General features: G+C 45.1%; 3 protein-coding genes across 6 annotated transcripts in view; 2 read left to right on the top strand and 1 right to left on the bottom strand.

Moving 5' to 3' along the window:
- LOC105197676 overlaps positions 1–21,563 on the bottom strand; it is a 69,013-nt gene that overhangs the window by 1,370 nt on the left and 46,080 nt on the right. Inside the window, exons 3-4 of one of the 2 annotated variants that reach the window (XR_005575677.1) lie at positions 13,930–15,154; positions 13,738–13,853 (exon numbers count right to left, since the gene is read on the bottom strand). The exons of the other annotated variant lie outside the window; for it this stretch is intronic. The gene's annotated coding sequence lies outside the window, so the exon portion shown is untranslated. Of the gene's footprint in view, positions 1–13,737; positions 13,854–13,929; positions 15,155–21,563 lie in introns of those variants that run through there. 2 annotated transcript variants of the gene reach the window in all.
- LOC105197674 (inositol-pentakisphosphate 2-kinase) overlaps positions 1–21,563 on the top strand; it is a 79,962-nt gene that overhangs the window by 38,366 nt on the left and 20,033 nt on the right. For 2 of the 3 annotated variants that reach the window (XM_026131571.2, XM_026131570.2), the window contains exon 4: positions 18,489–18,696. In XM_026131571.2, the coding sequence (XP_025987356.2) occupies positions 18,505–18,696 (192 nt within the window). In that variant the 5' untranslated portion in view covers positions 18,489–18,504. Of the gene's footprint in view, positions 1–15,150; positions 18,697–21,563 lie in introns of those variants that run through there. The other variant, XM_039454262.1, reaches the window with a different exon arrangement.
- LOC105197675 (protein BTG2) lies at positions 3,518–9,204 on the top strand. The gene has a single exon (XM_011164155.3). It carries the CDS (start codon positions 4,493–4,495, stop codon positions 5,075–5,077), a length of 585 nt encoding a protein of 194 aa, XP_011162457.1. The 5' UTR covers positions 3,518–4,492; the 3' UTR covers positions 5,078–9,204.

Genomic DNA, 21,563 nt, shown 5'->3' with positions numbered 1-21,563 from the left:
TCTTTTGCAAAAAAAAAAAAAAATCGTCAAACATCCCGCGACGAGAGTAGCCCAAGTGGTCTTTTTTTTTTTACCACCGACATTTCCCACACACGTGTTCTTCTCGCACGTGTTTCGAGCCGACATTTTCTCAGGACCACTAAAGCTGGCGCGAGAGCTGGCGTCTAATTCTACGTTTCTTCGAGGGGAACGGCTTTCGGGGAAGAAAGTTCGAAATTAGACGTTTAAGCCGGTCAATTATATCGTACAGTACGTAAAATGGCCGCCACGATCGCGCACCGTCTTTACGAGAGAATAACTCTCGTAAAATGAAGGAGTCACTCGTCTCGAGCTCGAATGTACGAATTCTTTCACGTTGAGAAAACTACCCTCGTCTCCTTCGTTTCGAACGCGAACCTGTCCGGTCGTTGCATGCGCGCACGCGTCTGGAATGTCATCGTTTCTCTTAACCCTCTGCGCGAAAGTAGTTTAACAATAAGAGCCTCGTCCAAGTAAGTAATATGCGGAGGGTAACACGTTTTAAGTGAAAATAAATCAACTCTGCGAGATCGCGATTCAACTCGTTCAAAGTTACGTAAATGTTTTTCTTCCTTTATTCCTACGATACAATTATCACGTCCTTGGACGAAATTGCTTCTTTTTCACACGATTCTTTCACCCTGTAACGGGAAGTTATATAGCGATTAACGCATCTCCGATTTCTGGAGAGTTTCTCACGTCCTAGCGAGAGGCGAGAGAGATGTCCCGTGGAGTAGATTGCTACCTTAAACAAGGGTTGCCATAGCACGTCGCATAGCGGCTGGCGAGTGCGTGGCGAATGGGTTCCGCAGGGATCACGGCTGACGGATTTTCAAGCGGAACTCCTCGCGGGCAGAATGCAGAACGCGAGGTCCCCGAACCAGCCCTATTGATTTTAGTGAACCTTCCCGACGAGCGAGCGAACGAGCGAGAGGGAGAGAAAGAGACGGTCGGCAATTCCGAGTTTCCCTCCGTCCCCCTCGTCAAGTTTTCGAGAAGGGTCACCCCATAATTTGAATATACGGCACCCTTCTGCGCGTTTGCAGCCCCTCCCGGCCAATTGCACGTTCGGCATATTTCGTCTACCGTGCACAGCGCACTCGCGTTCTTCGTTCTCCTCGCGCTTCGAATACGCGGACGTGGTATTTCGTTTTGGTATCATTATCGCGGTTTTAGGGTGTCAAATCGTTTTTTCGCCAACAGCCGCCGGAAAGCGCTTGAAAAATTTCTCTTCTCCACTTTTCAATATTTGTCATATTGTCCGTTCGCAGCTTTTTATCCTGTCAATAGTCACAGCGCGACGATAAAAAACGGAGGTATCCTTGTGATTTGCGGAGTCAGCGTTTCCACGCGTTTTTACGCGTCGCAATTACTCGCGAGTGGAAACGTACGGAAACGGAAGCGGTTGATCGCGCGCGTGAGGTATATATCGCGACGTGAGCGCGAAAACGGACTGCGCTGCAGACGTCGATTGCAAAATTAACCAGTTCCGCGGTCGGCGGAACACTTGGCCGCCTTTGATCGTCGAACGTAATATTTTCGACGTTCCGCGCGTCAGCGCACTTCCTTTGTGCGCGAAAACGGAGTTTCTCGATAGTTTGGCGGTTTAACTCGCTTAGAACTTAATTCGTCGAATTTCCGGAGAAGCGGAACGGCGCGTGGCGACCTCGCCACGAAAGTTATACCTCCTCCCCATCGACGCGACGACCGCGCGCGATTTTTGTCGCACGATAGGACTCTCCTCGTATTATACAGTTTGCGCGCCGCGCCGGCGTGAATTCCCGATGTAGGGAAATTCACGTGAATTTTCGCGGGGCCGGCGGCCCAGGATAATCCGACATTTATCGATCGACGCTCAGTTGCCAACTTGGCAGTGGCGAACTCCCGGAATTACGAGTGAAATGCTCTACATAGCGACGCGGTTGGCAAATCAGATCCGCTTTCATACCTTTGCAAGGGAGGATACGTCGAATTCCAGCTCACCTTCCGGTGGGCCAGACTTTCGCAATCCGACGACGACGAGAATGTCCGTGTCGTATGCGGCTCTCTCGGTTTAACGCGGTGGGAGTTGTAACATCTTTCGGCAAATTTGTTGAGACTTCTGATCGACGTATAATACTTTTTTTTTTTTTCTTTCTTAATGCATGCGTATCTAATGTTCACTACACATTGTTCGTCGTACGGTATACAAGGGATCGAAATGAATGAACGAAATGATTTCCACGTCGCCCTACCCTTCTATTTCGTTGATTGAAGCGTTTTGAAAGAATATAAAACTTGCACGTCAAAGGGTGAAGGGAAAAGAAGAAGGGTACCGCGGGAACGGGGTCGGGCTTTTTTTCCCCCAACCGAGCTCGTTGTTCGAGTTTCGGGCTAAATCCCGGACGGAGTGGTTTTCATGCCGCTACCCCGCCGACGGTCGCCAAGCTCGTCGCTCGTCGCTCGTGTAGTTAGTTGCACGGTATTGTAACCTACGCGCTTTCTAGCAGTCGGCGTTAGTTCCCTGCTCGCTCGTTCCCTCGTTCAGATTTGTACTTAAAACCTGTGGGGTCAGTGGTGCTCACAGCTAGACTTAGATTGACGCAACTAATTAGGAGCGTGGTAGAATGGAACCGAGATGTAACTTTACTTTGACTCTCTGCTGTCGAAGCGAATAAAGTTCGCGCTGCTTTGGCTTTTACATTAGGAACTTTGTGGAATTTCGAATGACATTAAATGATTTCAATCATTGTTTGACGAATAATTATCCTTGAATTAGTTACGCTTGTAAATTTGAATGATCGAAAGGAACATTTTTATGAGAGAAAAATCGCAAACTGGTGATCTGTCTCATACGATCAATCTATCGCATTCAATAGCGTCGATCTCGTTAACGATCGAGTGTTTTAATTAAAACAAGTTAGTATCAGTCAACAGTATCAGAATAGCAGTATAGCAGAATGTTTGAAACGACGAATTGTCATTATAGGAAAGGCACACGATATTTCTCTTTATGCACCTTCAGGTAGCATTCAAATCTCAATTAAACGACGCATTCTGTAGAAAAGAAAAATGATAGGGTCGTCGATCATATAAAATAATCAGAAACGTCGGGCTGCTTTTGTTTGCGCGAGCAAAACAACAAAGTGGCGCTCGATACAGATTGTTCTGCATGCGCGCGATACAATTGAATTATGTATAAATGTAAGTGGTTAACGTTCGGTTCTCATAGCGAGGCGAGCTCGCGGATCTCGATTCGCACAGAGACGCGTTTCACGTTAACTCGGTATCAAGGCGCGATTTGAGAATCGCTGACACTGCGCAGACGAGGTCTGCGTATTCGGGACGCGGCTGTGGCCGCGCACAACTATCGTGCGCAGCGCGAACCGAGTCACGTGACAAGGCGTCGAGGTGGGGGCCGACCGCGCTCGATTGGCCGATATCGCGATACGTACCCCCCATTCGGCGTCGCTCGAACAAAGAGACGAGGCTACCCCGTCCGTGGTTGCGAGCGATGCCATTAGAAAGTCGTCGGCAGTCGATGAACGCGGGAACTCCGCGAATTGGATAGAGAGCGCGAGAGGGAGAGAGACGGCAAGAGAGCTGTCCATCGGTTCGAACGTCGCGAGAAAGTTTATCGGCCAGTCTGTCTGGACACAACGACACGAAAAGAGAGAGAGAGAGAGAGACACAGAGTGTGCGTGTGTGTGTGTGTGTGTAGAAGATTCGGAAAACACACCCCCAATTGGCTATAGAGATCAGCTCCAACTCGACCCATCGTAAATCGGACCGTAGGTTCCGGATCGGACGAATCGATCCGGTGAAACGAAGCGCGACGGCAAACGCGCCGTCCATCCGCGAACGGAGTAAGGAACTCGTCACGAGGACGAGTCGACGAGGTGAATTCGGAGCCAGGGAGGCGAGCGCTGAGAAACGACGCGCCGACGCTCGCCCGAGAGATCGATCCCCCGCGTACATCTGCAGCTGTGCGCCGGGTTACATCCTCATCGGTGAGGATCCTCGAGGGACGCTCCGGCGGTTAGCCCATCGCGCTGGAGGGTCGACGACGTGCGACGAGCGCTGTAGAGTGCTACGCAGCGACGTGGCGACGACGCCATTTTGTGACTGGTACCGTGCGCTTCTTTCGGCATCAGCGCCGTCGAGCCTACTCATCGCCGCGCCGTGACCCGTGACACGAGCGTATCTTCTATTGCATTCAATAAGTGCAAAACGACGTGGAGCGGCTTTGGCTTTCGGAGCCTTGGGTCGCCAGTGGCAGCGACGGAGAGAAAAAGATTATATATATATACATATATATACGTATATATCGACAGTGCTCGTGTAAGATCAAGTGCGTCATCGGTGTGACTCCCTTCCGCGCACCGTTAATCCCACCGCGAAAGAAGGGGAGAGAGCGAGAGAGAGAGAGAGAGAGAGAGAGAGTTTTATTCGATTTTCATCATCGACGCCTTCGCCCTGGGTCACATAACCGACCATGAGACTGGAAATTGTGTCGGCGGCGGACTTTTTGGTGCAGCTACTGCGCCTGCAGGCGGGTCAGCTGTCGGAACGGCAATTGGAGATGTTCAAATCATCGCTAACGGAGGTGTTGCGCCACCGTTATCGCGATCACTGGTTCCCAGATCGACCGAATCGCGGCTCCGGTTATCGTTGCATACGTATCAACGGTAAAATGGACCCGGTGATCGCGCAGGCCGGTGCGAACGTCGGCCTTCTGCCCACCGTCCTGCACAGCCTGTTCCCCAGCGAGCTGACCATGTGGATCGACCCGTCGGAAGTGTCGTATAGAATCGGCGAGAACGGTTCTATCTGCGTGTTGTACGAGCGCACCGAAGTTGAGAACACGGAAGAGATCTCCCAGCAACAACATCAACAACAGCACCAGCACCAGCATCAACATCAGCACCAGCATCATCATACGCAGCAGCATCAGTCAACGCCAACTATGCCACCGCCACCGTTGCAGCAGCAACAGCAACAATTCGAGAGCTGCAAAGACTCGCTGCTGCTGGAGCATACGCAATTCAGCGAGCAAATCGCCGCGTACGTCTCCAGTTGAATCGCCGGACTCGTCGCCGCGCTCGCATCCACGTTCTCGAAATGATCTATTAAGCGCACGTGCATCTCGTGATATGTGATATCCCGTGTGATCGCGTCGGACTGTGCAAGTCCGTGCGCGCTCAACCTTTCGTGGACTCAAAACGTGCGTGCGTTTCTCCTTGCGTTTATTCTTCTCCCTTTTTCCTCTCTTTCTCGAGCGAAGAGTCGACCCTTCATCGTCGTCTCCTTTCTTCTTCCCGCCCCCTTCCTCTCTCTCTCTCTCTCTCTCTCTATCTATCTATCTCTCTCTCTCGTCTTCTATGGAAAAGGAAAAAAATGTATAAACAGAGCACCGTCATCCACATCGGCGATCTGCAGCGTCGCACCTCGTCGCGCCTCGTCCCTCCTTCGAACGAGTTCCTGCTACACGGGGAGAGTCCATCCTTCGGGAGACGCGAGCTCGTCCACGCGCGTCGGTCGACTCGAACTCGATTCTAGTCTAGTCTCGCGCTTCCCGACCCCTCTCTCGCGCGTGAAGAATCTCGAGGATGAGTAAGAAAAGGCACCTTCGAGCAGAGAAGAAACGTGTTTTCGACTAGTCTGTGCGTGATTCAAACGCGTTCGAAAGAGAAGAGAAAGAGCAACGGAAAACATCTGTGTCGTCGTGAGAATGGTTCGCAAGAGCGAAAAAAGTGACGAAAAACGGATCGGAGCGCTCTCAGACCAGTCGATTTTCCTTTTCATCCGACGCTATTCTCCTCAACGTCATCATCGTCGCTCGTCTCACCATCGGCGAGTCTTTTTCCGTTGGAAAAAGGATCTCGCGGCCATCGCAACGAGAAGAGAAACGGAGCGAGCTCGGCGCTCTCTCAGCAGCCGATTTAATTGATCTCAGTACCTCCTCCACCTGCGTAACCTCCGAGTGTCTCTCGTGATGACAGTAGCCACGCGAGGGAGGAACAACGAAGACCAGCCAGCCTCATCGCCCTTCCTACGTTCTCGAGGGAGTAAAGGAACCGTACTCAGACATTTATACAGAAAACACACACACACACACACACACATATATATATATATATATATATATATATATATATATATATATATATATATATATATACTCTATACATGATTTCTCTGTCTCTCGCATCCTCCCGAACGATCAGTGTCTTTCTTCCACGTACTTTTTGCCACCGTCGGATCTCGAATTAAGGTTCGTACACACCGACAAATATTTACAACACGCGAAAACAAGAGAGGCGATCGATCGCTTTACGATAGCTTACAAATCTATCTTTCGTGAAAAGCAGATGCGCATCTTTTTCTAAGAATGAAATCCTGAGTGATACAATCCTGTTGAGTGGTTTTGTCATTTAGGGTGTTTAAGAGAAAGTAAACGTGATTTACGTCGGATAATTTGCAATAAAAATTAATCATTTTTGCAACGTATATAAACCAATTTTTCCATTTTCCAATTCGCGTCGGTTTGTACGATCGTAAAATTGAGAACCATAAAAAATGGGATGAGAGTCAATCGTTCTCCACTCTCATCGTCGAGAATTTTCTCGAACCTCGCATTGTCAATGCAGATTACCACCGAGCCACATACATACATACACACACACATACACACATATACAAAATTTCGTGATACATTCATACAAAATTAAAGTCACGCATCAACGAATCTTGAGCAAAACGCGATGGACTCGTCAAGACTCCTGCTATCGTGAGACGTCAAGATCGTTGATGTCGATTCATCGAATTTATTCTTTGTTAACGTCATTTTCCACGAGTATTTGTAAAATTCGTTTAATTCACGTTAAATTGACAACACGTTTTCTCACGTATATTCCATGGATTTTATCGAACAATTCCTAACAAAAGGCAGTATCGTGATAATAAAGTATCAAATTCGATGTAAAGTTGCGACTTCTATTTTTCGAAAACGGCTGTCAGTAGTACGAATCTTAGGTATTTTCAACTATTCGACAGGTATTCTCGACAATAGAAATCTCAAGCGGTAGTCTTGAATGTGAATGATACACAACACACGTACACGAGATACTCGCAACACACACGTACAAATTTCACGAAAGCGCGTGAGTTATATGTACATATATACATATATATAAGCGTTATGTATGTAGAGCATCTGTACACGCGTGGGGGCGAGGAAGGGGAGCGAAGTTGCCCTCGGGCGTGTACATAACTGACGAATTGTATATTATATCCTTCGCGTGAGAGGAGATGGAAGAAAGCGGGAGAAAACACGACGGTGTATAAAATTGCTGTGATTTTATCCACGGGAAGGCAGGCACCCGGGCGTGTTTTGGGTGACTATGGAGAGTCGGTCTCGGATAGCGAGTAGCACACGGTGTGTGACTGCGAATGTGTTTCTCCGCCGAATGTTTCGGGAGTGACCGCGCGAATGATTCCGTGAGAGAAAGAGAAAGAGGGAATGGTAGAAGAACATGCGTGTGTACGACGACGACGACGACGACGACGACGACGGCGACGACGACGCTCACCCGACACCACGTAACGCTCGCGTCCGCTCCGGCAATAATAATCGAGTTCGCTCGATTAATCACGCGTCTGCTTCGTGTCCGCGGCATCGAGATCTCTTCAATTACCGTTACTTGACGAACCGATACGCTCGCGTTAATAATGAGAGCGAGATCCGCGTTGTCCACGGATTTCAATTTTTGCCCATAAAATTCAAATTGGATTTAATATCTCGTCATACGTGACAATTTTTCTCAGTTTTCCCGAGTGTTTCGAGGAATGGAGGTGAGAGTTTGCGTTTGAAAGAATGTACGTGTGTATGTGTGAGTGTATGTGCATGTGAGTAGCGTGATGTGCGTGATGTGCGTGATGTGCGAGTCAAGTACGAAAGATCGAAGATGGCTAATGAAGGTGAAAAGAAGGAAGGGGGAAGAGAACCTATCGTGTTCGGTGTCAAACGAGAAAAAGGCTCTGTTGTACGTAGCAATTGTAGAAACCATGTCTGTGATTATACTAAGGATAGAGCGACAATATAAGCAATTTCCGTATATAACGACCTAAACACGAGCGGCGTGTGCGCTTACTATACATACCGGTATGTAAATGGTACATATATATATATATATATATATATATATATATATATGTATGTATGTATGTATGTATGTATTACATATACACGTGCGAGAATTTTATCCGCGGAAGCGCGTGCGTTCCGCGCTTTTAATCGGGTCGTCGCTTCGATCAAGAGACTCGAGAAACATCTCTATGTATTTCGTTCGACACGTTCGTCCTTTTTCGTTATGTGTCTGTACGTATCGCGTATTATTCGAAAGTAACATCTCACCGGAACAAGTACCGTTGCCATCGGAAGTAAACCATGCAAATCTGTCGAAGAACTGGAGACGATTCGTTTAAGATCGCCGAACGCGCACGCGAACAGCGAAAGGACGAGATCAACCTCACCTCGCTCAATAATAAACTCGTCGGTCCTCTTCGACTTTGACGTCATGCGCTGAAGCAATCAGATACTTGTATCATAACATATACGCGCTAACGTGTACTCGATAATATCATCGCGACAAATCGATCGATTAAAAACAGGGGGCTTACGTTACTGCACGCCGCTACGTATGACGTCAAAATAGAAGACTGCTGTGCCGGTGAGGACAAAAATGGAATTGGAGATTATCGTTTCCTTCATTTCTTTTCTTTTTTTTTTTTGCATATCGGGGAAACACACGCTCCGATCGTCCGTATCGGCGGCTGTAAAACATCAGCGATCTCGAATATATAATCTGTCGAAAGTAGTGCGGGACGAGGCCGGAGAGAAAGTGTGAGAGCCAGGCGGTGAGATCTCCGCTACGTCGTCCTTCGATAATTATTTTGCTGTTGTCGACTGACAAGACACGTTCCTTTCCCTTTGTCATTGATTTTCACCGGGAAACGCGGAATCGAAAAGGGCGCACGCTCGTCTTCGAGAATCACCCTATATATCTTTACGTTATTCGTTCGATCCCACAAGCACACATAAAAATAAATACTGACGAATGCTAAGGGTGACAGAGCGAGCGAGAGAGAGAGAAAAAGTGAAAATGATAAGATGCGTTAGAATGTAAGAGATGATGGGCAGGAAAAGAGAATGAAGAAAGGGGCTGGGCGATAGAGGAAAAAATGCAAGCATATACACATTTATTTCGCGAATAAATTGTAATTATATATATATATATGCGCATACATTATATATACATAATTATATACATATATATATACACATACATCTTGTAATTATACATATGTATAGAAAGAGGGGGGGGGGGGAGAGAGAGAAAGAAAGACCTTCAGGAGGAATTTGTACAAATCCGCTGGGATAAATCTCCAGCAAGTCTGTGATTTTAGCTTGGTTACTAATTCAGTATTTTTTTAAATAAAACGAGACAAAATCAAGATAAATCATAAAAAAAGAAACATAATTCGGCCCGCGAGAGAGAGAGAGAGAGAGAGAGAGAGAGAGAGAGAGAGAGAGAGTTTGCGAGAGAAGGGAGGAGAAAGTTTGTGAAAGAGAGAGCGTGTATGGTCAGACTGAATGAGAAAGATAGAGTATGTGTGATTGAAGTAAAGAAGTGAGAGATAGAGCCGGGGAAGGGGAATCTTGGAATTAGAAGTGTTCGCAATAAAATTATTTCAAATATCCTGGGAAAAAAGTTTCTCCAAGCAACTTCGCGATTCTTTGACTTGTTTTATAAAAAAAGAGACATGAATAAATCTTACTTTACGATCGCTTTGCTTTTGTTTAGGATAATGTGCAATTATTGATATTATAATTATCATATCGCAATAGTGTCGCATTAATATGCTCGAACGAATGAAAAGAGCATGACATACTTTACGTTAAAAAAAAAAACATTGTCATGATAAGGAAGACAGGAATAATTTCGCTGTTGCTTAAAGCTGATCACTACATCGGTACAAGTCTCACTAACATCAGTATTGAACATTTTCAGCCGTATAGTTAACCATTTTCTTTTTTTATCTTTTATTATACCCAGTAATGTAATATAGAAGAAGAATCGATTAAATTATGATCTATGCTGATTATCGTTGGCAAAACCGGCTTGTTGTTATGGTTATTGTGAAATGATCGTTGTATCAGCTTTGAATTTACTTGATTGAATTGCTGTGAGTCACAATTGATAATTTAGTATTTTTAGTAATTCGAAGTCCATTTCGAAGAACAAACGTATCGAATGTCATGCTTTTCGCATCATCGTTATCGTATGATAACTTTTGTACTTCGACTTTCTGGATTTTTCCTCCTTGGCCGCACGTGAAAAAGAATTGCGAATGGCGAAAGAAATAAAACTCTAGGGCCGGCTCTTCGTCGAATATTTTCCCTTTCTTTGGAAAAGTCATTTTTCGTTTATGCGGACACTAGAAATGAGAGAGCGAGAGAGAGAGAGAGAGAGAGAAGACGGAGCGAGTAAGAGGAAGACGATAGATTCTTGGAAGTAAAATTACAAATAAAAAATGGGGGCTATCGAAAGAAGCAAGGAGATAAACGAGAAAGAGAGTGTGAAAGAATGATTGAATGATGAGTGAGCGAGTAAAGGAGAAAAAGAGGAGAGAGAGAGAGAGAGAGAGCGTGAGGAGCTTAGCAGGATCGTTCAATTCGATCGAAATGGGCCACGGGTTTCACGATAATGCCATTGTGATGACAGATTACTTATACGAATACTGATTAGCGAACTCGTAGCGGTTTCATTTAGTGTTGTAGGGAGAGAATGAGATAACACACAACTACTCGTGGCCCTGTGAGATTCGAATTCGGCGACCCTGTCCAGCTAATGCGTCGTTCGGAGAGAACGAAAAGGGAGAGCGCGAATAAAAAGATCCATTCGTTTCTGTGCGTTGACTGCGAGCGAGACGCTACTCGATGAATTCTGTATAAAATTCGCTTTACAAGTCTACATGCATGTCCATGAGTATACACACACACACACACACACACAAGTACATCATACACACTTGACATGAACATATACGTATACACAAGTCGCGAATACTCAAGACACGATACCCGATACATTTACACACATACTCGAATCTGTAGACTCGTAGATTTACTATTAATTATAATGAATTATAATTATATCTATTATATATCAATGTATAATTATATTTAGTTTTTAGGTTTATGATTATATTGGCTAATTATTTCCCGCTTGTACATATGCCGTGAAGCTCCAGAGAAAAAATTAAATCTTTAACAAAGAAAATCTATAATTTTTTCGACTGTTTTTGTACAGAGATAATAAAAACAAAGGCCTCGTGCTTATGAAATTTCATGAATATAAAAAAAATACGTGTGTCGATCAATTTCGTCCATTATCCCGATCACCTTACCAAGCGTATTTCATGTTGTTTGCAATATAAGGTAGAAGTATAAGAATTCACATGAATTTATGCATCCGTATAATCGAACGTAAATATCGTAAAATTTAACATTTTCAAATAAACTGCGAGTTTATCTATTTTTCATCTCTAAATTTAGTCTCTAAATTTACTTTTCATAATTGACAGATCATGTATAAACTCGATAAATATGCGAATATTTCATAATGAAGTAACACCATTTGCCACGCAATGTTTACGAAATTCTTCGAATTATTTAAGACATTAGTGCATCGTATTTGTTTGATCAATTAAGTTTCGTAAGAACGATAATTTCGCGAGTGAAATTGTTTATTTGACAGACGAGAGGCTGCATATTGATCATTTATTGACAATTCGGAGTAAGTTGTTTTACATCGCGAATACTTGCGAAGCGATAAATGATGCATATTTTTTTTGCACGTGTCAGCGAATGGGAAATCAAGGATTACTTTTCAGCTGCGCTGGCGTTCTCGGGATTCTCGATATACTTATTCTCGGAAATATCTCGATCGAGATAATTTAAAAGAACTTGTATAATCTAAACACGTCACTTGCCAGAAATATTTCTTGTCGTGGAAAGATTTTTTTTATTAAAGATTTTTTTGATGATTGTTAATTAATTAGTGGAATGATAATTAACGACGTCTATTCGAAGTTTATTTATCGGTTTATTTAATTCGCAAAATGCATGGGTGCATTTCTCTTTGAAAAATTCATGACATTTCCATTATCGATTTATGCAAAGAATTATAAGTATTCGAACAATTGAATTTATGAATAGAAGGAAACAATTATGGTGCAAATTTGAAAATATTGTCTTGATTAATATTGATTTGATAGATCACCAATATAAAATAGGATGAGAAACTTTTTTTTCGTATGTTTTTTCATACATTTATTTTCAATTTTTTCATTTCCATTGTGACATCATTGTTTTCACATTCTTTCGAGTCTTTGTTTAATGTTTAATTACAGAGTTGACGTATTGCGATGAGTGTGTCAAGTCAACATTTATCGAGCACGTTTCGCGAAGAGAGACTTGGAACAAAATAATAATTAATTGTGAGATGAATTGGTATTGCTGCCAACATGTTAATCGACAAATCGACTCTATCGACGCGAAAGTTGGAGGAAGATCGAAGCCTGTGTCATTTCGATGAAATTAAAGGGAAGGCAGTCGAGCGACGATGAATAAATTCGATTCACGCGAGATTCATAGACCGCGCATTTTCAGGTTGAGAGCATCGTCAAGAAATAATAGGGATAAGGTATACAAGCTGATAAAGAGAAACGAGATGGTGCCACAATGATGCTAAGATCGCAGAATCTACGCTTCCTGCTGCGTATGCTCTATGAGTTACTCGCAACTATCAACCACTGATGCGAATCCTGTTACAACATAACGACTGACGATTTTGCTGTTCTGATCTGAACAGCGATCTCATTGAAGCTACCGTTCTGCGCTCGTTACGAACTTCCCGTATACTCCACGGGATGGGGAAAGGTTAATGGATCGCCTAAAGGGCGCGCGTTACATCGTCGTCGTAGCTGCGTTCTCCATGTTCTTGGTTCAACTTGGTTCAACAACCTGATCAGGCATTCTTAAGGTTTCTCTCGCTTCTCGTCACGATGTGGGACAGATAGGAGATAGGTGCGAATAGCGAAGAAGTCGAGGCGTGCAAAATGACGGCAAATTATTACTCTCGAAGAAGAAAAGAGAATCATTGGAATAAGAAACTGCCGTTATTATTTTCATTATCCTTGTCCTCGCGTCGTCGTCGTCGTCGTCGTCGTCGTCGTCGTCGTCGTCGTCGTCGTCGACGCCGCCACCGTCACCGTCGTCGTCGCCGTCGCCACCACAGTCACCGATGATGGTTGTCGTCGTGGAGGTCAACGTCGGTTGTTGCCCCAGCCCCCCTGACGTCGCTTGGCCCGCTCGTCGGTTAGTGGTCCCCTTGTAAGTTAGAATTGCTGATTCTGTTCAGCACACCACGAAGTTCCCTTCCTCTTCGACTTTACCTCTCCCGCTCTCTTTTCCCCTCCCCCCCCCCTTTCTCTCCATCGCCCTGGGCATCCTCCTCTGCCAATCTCTTCCGCGCGACCTCCTCGCCGAGTTTGTTTCTCGTCGAGGCTGCGTATCACACTTTGTTGCCTGCCAACTGCACGCCATTCGGCAATGTTGCGTAATGCCTCGAGGAAATCGTCTTGGGTTGTTCGACCGGCTCGACCGAGCTGGTTCGACCAACCGATTCACGACGATGAACACAGCGTGGCGATCCTCTTCCGAGTGTGGGAGAATCACGCGATTGAGGAAAGAGGATGGTGTGTCGCGCAATCTTGGTCATGCACGATATCTGGAATACTTAATCAAGCTGATCTAAGCATATAAAAGCAATAATCTTTTATAATTCCTCTAAAGTTTGGAATTACCATTTCGTAGACGACGGCCATTGAAATCGTAAATCCGATTGCGAGTCGCCTATGATACTCGATGGCAAAGAGTATCCTTTCCCCTCTTCCCCCGCTGTCATTAGCGGAGACTCTCGTTCTCACTGTTTCGTTTATTTCAAAGGCGAGTCTTAATTGCGCTTATCGATTGCCGTGGCGAAGGGAACAAGGTCCTCCTTTCTTGTTATTCCATCCACCTCCTCTCCTTTCTCTTACGCTCGCTCAGTCACACGCTCCGCCTCTTATCACTGAACAACGGCGAGCCTCTTCCATCGTTTCATCGTCACCGCCGCCGCCGCCGCCGCTGTCTCTTTTTTCTCGTGCCTCGCTGTACATCCTTCTGCCTTGTGGACGCGGCGCATTGTCCCACGTTGAAGTGCACTCCGCTCGCAGCTGCAACGTCGTTCTTGCGCGACTTGTCTCTGAGAGCGCGCCGCGCTCGGCAAATTGGTCGAGTCCGACGCATTTCAGCTTCACTCCAGACGAAGTCTCTCTTTGGGATCAACAATCCCGTTAAAGCGACAAGATGTTGCGAACGAGGAGCATTCATTTATATGCGTAATCTCATACTATACAGGCATAATTTATTAACATTTTTCTTTCGCCATCGTGTCTAGAAAATCGTTAAACCGTTTGAAGAAATTTCCAATGCCGAGGCCCTCTTTACGATTTAAGCTCTTCTCTGCAGAGCGGGCGGCGCAGCGCAGCGCGCTGCGAAATTGGGAAGTTTTAATTACCTCGCGACCGTACTTACGGGTTAATCGGCCCGGGAACACCAGCGGCTTTATAGTCCCTGGGAAGTTTGGTCCGCCCGCGGACATTAAACGCGGCGTTTCCAATTACGCCGCGTGCATCTCGCGTCTCGTCGGTGTGCGCGGCGGCCGACGTGTGCACGCGCGTGCAAACCTCTCCCGCTGATCCGTTCGGAGTTTGGAGTTTCACAAGCCCGGCGGTCGTTAACCTTACGCGAAAATGGCTAAGACGGTTCGGTTCTGGCAACGGCGGCGTGCTCGCTGTACCTAGACACCCTGTACGGAGACACCCGCCGTGGTACATATGGCATATACGTACGAGTGCAGCATTAAAAGGTGGTGCTCCCCGCTCGATACAGGGCGTTCCAGAGTTCCACAGTACTTTCCGCCGAGTGCAAAGACTGCAGGCTGCAGGCTGCGGGAAATTAGTAGCGCGGCTCTTTACGACCCGAGTTCTGAAACAATGTTACCACTCTGTACTCGTACGATTCCCTCAAAAGAGATACATCGGGTACAACACGCTGCAGCTCAACGGTAACACGTTAATAAACTAATCAACCCTCTACGGTGTCGTTTAAAGTTTAGCGTATGCGCGGCGCGAGATGCGTTACGCCAATCGCACCTATCACCTTCTAAGCTTCGGCATATGACGAAGCGTATATAATAAGATAACCGTCCTTGTAACGAGATTATCATTGTGCGCGACGCGCTACTGACTCTCCTAAGGTAGCTCGCTGCTGACAAGAGACAATTATCTTTCAAACGCCGCGCACGATCGTCGCGCGATGGCGATATACTCGTATATTGGCGATGGTTCGGCTAACGGTAAAAGATGCGTCCTATTACTGGCCAACGAGTGGAAAATAACACCGTTATCGGTTATAAGTTACAGCTTGCTCCAGTTTTAAGTCGTTATTAAAGACGCCTCCTCCTTGCCGCTCGTAACGAGGCGCGACAGATAAGGCTAGGTGCATGATAAAACACCGATGAACGCGACAATTATTGCGTTTTATTTTAATTTTCGAAATGCAATCTTCGATCTATGTATCGTAATCTATGCCGATCGTCATCGCGCTCGGGGTAAACTAATATTACGTACGTTTTTTGCATTGTCATTGATCTCGTAATCAGAATGTTGTTAAGTGATTTTCGATAATCCTTTAGCATGTTGTCTCGAATGAGATATGGTGATTTATAGAAAGCGAGAGAATAAACGAACAATCTCATAGTAATATTGATGATCAAATAAACGAGACTCTATTCAGAAAAGATTCCACTCTCCGTGGAGCCATGACAAGTTTATCACGCGCAACTAAAGATCGCATATGGCACATAATTTTTCAATCACGTTATACACCACACATTGTGCGATATCGTGCGATAAACGTTTCCACAAGGTTCTCGCGCGATTCTTCCACGTGTAATCGTTGCTTGGAGCGTGAAAATTAGAAAAAAAGAACCTTGGTCTCGGAAAGCTTACGCACGTTTCTGACGTCATAATTTTGGCCTATCGATGCGTCTCCGTCTCCTTTCGACTTATTTGCATCTCGATGGCAACGCGCTCATTAACGCGACGCTTTCGAAAGTTCGCGGCCGCAGTTCTCTTTTTATTACCGGCATAAATGACTTCATTCGCGTGACTCATCGTCTCGCGTCTAGCGTACAGAGTATACCATAAGCGTACTATAATCGCTGAGACTGACTGACGCTGAAAAATCATACGACGTGGAATGGGCGATTTCGCGAGTTCCCGAAGCGCGACCAATGTCGGCAGTGTCGCTTTCCAAGCATTGGACCGCGGACGCACTCGGGGCTCTCCGGGCTCTCCCGAAACCCTCCAGACTCTCCGGCTGTCAGATCTGACGATTTTAAGCGTCCGATTGCACAAGAACCACTTTACGAGCGTACTTTTACATTACCACTCGAGGGACGGCGCGCGACAAGCTTGACGAGTCTATAAAATTCAACAGGTTATTCGTCAATAACCAGCCTAGTCCCGTAGCTACATCGTTAATAAAAATTAATATTTCTACCTATCTAATAACGTGTTTTTATTCTGATGAAATTCGACTGATCGATACGTCATCGAAGGAATCCCTCGTCTTTTTTTTTTTTTATCTTTCAACGAGATGAGGTATTTCCTAACCGATCGAATCACTCGCCACATCACTCACGAGAGACATTTATTCGTCAGAGTGTTATAGCGCGCGTCACTTCACGATGAGTAATAGCGTAACGCAATTCTATAACTCGGCATCACCGCGCGAGTAAGGTTCACGATAACTTTGTACGCAAATAATATTTTTTCTCTTTATACCAGAGAGAGAATATCAAGTGATTCGTTGAATTATACTTTTACGTCTACTATAAGCCTCTTTTCTTCGTCGATGGACAACGCGTCTGTATTGTATCCTAACGACTGTCAGGCGGTCGGCGTTCCTTGCAATTACGTGGTCATTGGCAGCGTGTAATTACGTCACTAGAGACAGAAAGGCTTCGAACGTATCTAAAAGGCGAGGCGGTTTCTAGTGTGAGAAATTCGTATTCCTGAATAAGGAGTTTACGTAACTCAAAGCGGCAACGCGCGCGCCGTGGTGAGGGAAAAACAAACGGCGCGGCGCGGCGCGGTGCACGGCTATTTTACACAAATTCGTTTCGTGAATCTAGCACGGGAGAAAGTGTTGCCTCTGCTGACCGTTTCATTAGCATTGTACACGTGTGACGACACGTCGTCGGTGGACACTGTGTAAGCCTTCTTCTCCCAGCTTACGCGCCAAAGAGCAAAGACCATCTATCTTCGTGGCTCGATATTAAAGGAAAAGAGTATGCGTTTCTGATGTCATTGATCGGTTACTGCTGATCCTGTTAGGGTTAAGGCCAAACTCGCGGCGATAGGTCTTCCGTGAAGGCTAATATCGACGACGACGGCCGATCGCCGCGCTCTCTCGAGCGTTGCGAAATACCGTCGTCGCGCAATCTCGATAGCGGATCGAAATCGATCGACATTTGAATTTCCACGGTTGCACAGCAATATGAAACGCCGCAGCGGCCTTTGTCCGACTTTCACCGGCTCCCGGAGTCGAGTGATTTTTCTTCGACGACCGCGTTGCTACCGGTATCGACGATAAAGTCGAGCTTAAGGAAATGTCATGGCTGCGCAAATCTTGACCGACTTGATATCTCGCACGGTCGCGTCTTACGTCAGCGTGGACCTACATCTTACGAATTAAGATATCGAATTGCGGCACAAAAACTTTGCGAGTCACACAGTTCTCTCGTCACCGCTTCGCGCTTTCAAGACACTTTCAGCTCAATTCTGTTACGTGCCACGATCTCTCGTTCTACAGATATATATTTATATTTTCAAAGGTTTCTTACAGGAGAAGGCGATCACAAGTTTTTAAATTTTTATATTTATTAATAATTTAAAAAAAAAACAGGATGTCTGAAGCTGGGATTTGAGATTCTTTATACGGGCACGAAAGACTTTTACGATAAAACGCAATTTAAAGCTGTGTTTGCACTTCTGCTTCTCCTCTCGTTAGATAAATTTCACTATTATTTCCGTATGCGAAATCATAAATTTTTATATAAGTTCCAAACTTCTTTTGTCCTTTTTTAACGCTCTCTATATTCTCTTTCAAAACGGTCAACCAATTTACCATTGTACCATTAATAAGTGTGGCATATTTTCCAAGAGAATGTTATTGGCGAAAGAAAACTTGGCAAATTTTTCATGAAACTTGGGGAAAAAATTAACTAAACGTTTCTTTCTTTGTCTGCTTACAGATTTGACGATACGTTGATGAGAAGCGGCGAAGCGTTACATCCGAAATCCATCATGTTTTTCTTAGAAGCGACGGCTGCTTCCGCCGGAGATCCGAGAGAAGAATCATCGTTCGATTCCGAGACGAGTTTACCCCTTACGGCTCTCGCCTTGGAAGATGCGATTTACAAAGGAGAAGGAAACGCCAATATCGTTATCGCGCTGCCAGACGTAAGTCGTTCAAATCACATATTTTTCCTATTTTGTTTTCCTATAGTGTGTCACGGCTGTACCTACGGATATCTCTTTAATATTTTATGAATGTGTTTCGTCTCCTCTACTGAGATCTCGAAATATTCAAAGAACAAGTAATATTAGGGTTCTCTCTCTTTTATTCGCTCGTCGCCCTTCTGCTCTTGGCCGACCTCGTCGAGGAGTCCTCGAGAATCATTCCCTTGAAGATCTCCACGATCCCGTGACCAACGAAAATAAAGCCCGGACTAAACTCGGATTTCTACTTCGCTCCCGCGAATTTCAGCGTATCGCGACGTGTCCGGTCTTTGCTGGATCCTATTATTAAACTGTAACTGCCGTCCGCAGTTTCATTAGTCGACTCTCTTTTCGGCATCGTCGTCGACGATTTACGATTTAGCTTTTTTTTCTTCATTTCATACCAGACATTCCACTTTGGAATCGTCATAGTCTTTCAACGTAGGTTGAATTTTTTAGATTACGTTCGAACGAAAGTATTAATGACGGCGCGGTGTTTTACTTTGACACACAAAGACATTACGATGTTACACATTTCTAAATGGATTAATTTCCTTAGGAAGTTTTACAAGTGTGTAAGTACAGTGCCGAAGAGAAAAACGGGAAGCCCGTTTTATAACTCTTAATACCTGTGTAACTGCTAAGTTGTTGTTTATAGCGAATAGCGAATTGCATAAATGTACTCGTATGGTTAAGATGCAAATGCGCAAAAACACGCGAACAACTACAATCATCGTCGACTACAATCAATGCAAAAATGCTGATCTCCGATCAAAGAAGGAAGGCGTTTCTCTTATGAGTTAATCAATCATACGAGTTGTCTCGTCAACAGATAAGGACACGCGCAATTTCTTCGCGTCGTTTTCGCACAAAAGTCCAAGGGAGTTATCGTCGTGCGATAATAACTTCGCAAGAACGGCCTCGAATACAATTTGAAGAAAAACACGCTGATTGTTAACGCGTTTGTTGTTAATAACGTAATCATACATTGTAAAAAAGAAGAAAATAAAGATGATTGAGATTCTCGCGTTCTCATTGTTGCGTCATTTCGCATCGCGAATATTTCTGACGAGAAAAAACCTATCTATCTTAGTACGGTAAAGAGAAATCTGTAGACGATGAGAGTAGCGGAAAGCATGGAACGGCTCCTTTACGAAACACCCTAAATATTTTATGTGCATTCGTCTGTAATTAACGAATAATTAACTGAGTGACTTATCAGGAAACGTGTTTCAATAATGTATAATGTTAATATACGCGACGCGTATCGCGTCTCTTCGTGGTAGAAAGAAAATACGCGTTGGTCGATCTCACTCAACCACGTATTTCTTTAGGATGTGGGCAAACGATCCACATAAGTATAAATAATTTCGTTTAATTACCCACGACGTCCACGCCAACTGTAGCTCTCTTATCTGTGCTGTTTATTTATGCGAAGCGCATTGTCGTCGTCGTCGTCGTCGTCGTCGTCGTCGTCGTCGCAGGAAATGAATTTTTTCCACTTCGTGCGTCTCCTCAGGTGCGCATTTCGAGGGCTCGGATATGGTTGGATCGCGATACGCTGAGCGAACGTGCCCGTCGTTTCCATCCGGCGCTCCGCGGACTTTATCGCGGATCGATAATAATCGCAAATGTGTATGTGTGTGTGTATGCGCCCAACTTCTATGACCTGGACTGAATTACCGTTATCGCGACGTATGCGCAGTATCTCAAAAATAATTACTGTATCGGAAAGGCGTGAGATATTGTACCATATTGAAAATGTATTACGCAACCACGGATGATTCACACTTTGTCCGATTCTCTTATTTTCTTCAGTCATGTTTACGTATGGCGAATCTTCGATATCAGCGATCAGTCGAAATTTCGCGTCAGAAATCCGAACGTATTAGCAGCACCTAGGCGAATCCAACAGACGCTTGTGTTCTACTGATAACACTCTAATTAAGTTTCTATTACGTGATTTCTCCTGTCGCACACAAACGATACACCACCTCGTGTCACGCGGTCGCCGCTCACGTCGATGACAGCGTCGACAGCGATGCGTGCACGCTGCATACTGCAGCGTAGCTTCGAATATGCATTTCGCCGCGTCGGCGAGTTTGTCGAACTTGCATCAATTCTGTCGTGAACTGACAGCGCGGATAAAAGAGAGTGGATTGGAGCTGTTCTTTTGAATACTCGTCGATATCTCTAATCGACAATATCGGTAATATCGAGAAAATATATTAGTATCTTGACTGCACAGTGTGAATGTGTTAAAAATGTCCAAGTATGAAATTCTTAGCTGAATAAGCATTAAATGAGCATAAGCATCGCTAATCGCAAATTTGTCTGGTTTGCGGTGGTAAGATGTACCGACTTCCTCTCCCGTACTCCTTTTCCTCTTCGTTTTCTTTCCCCCTTTCGTCACGTATTTCCTCTTCACGTAGCGACCTTAACCCGCGCGTTGAGTCATCCTCGCTGTGAGTTTATAATTTTATTACGTGACTCGGCTGCGTCGACTTCATGGGACTATCGGTGCTGCGAAGGGAGGGGGGACGAGCGTCGAATGAAAAAAAAAAAACAAGAAAAAACTTTTAAGTTCCTCGAGACTCGGTCTTCGGAACGCTTAGCATTCCGATATCTATCGTTTATAAAATAAAAGTGCAGCGCACATTTCTTTGTCCTTTGAATTCTCAATGGCTTTTGACTCGAAGACCGTCGATGTGTCTGCTCGGTTCCCGCGCGGTTCTCGGAAGGAAGGAAGAGCTCTCGAGATACGTTCTGTCCATTCGCGCTCAAACGTATTGGTACCGGGCAGAGAGAGAGAGAGAGAGAGAGTAAAT

Source organism: Solenopsis invicta, chromosome 10 (genome assembly GCF_016802725.1).
Source record: "Solenopsis invicta isolate M01_SB chromosome 10, UNIL_Sinv_3.0, whole genome shotgun sequence".
Lineage (NCBI taxonomy): Eukaryota > Metazoa > Arthropoda > Insecta > Hymenoptera > Formicidae > Solenopsis > Solenopsis invicta.
The sequence above is the reverse complement of the archived record's forward strand: the minus strand, read 5'-3'. Positions and strand labels throughout refer to the sequence as shown.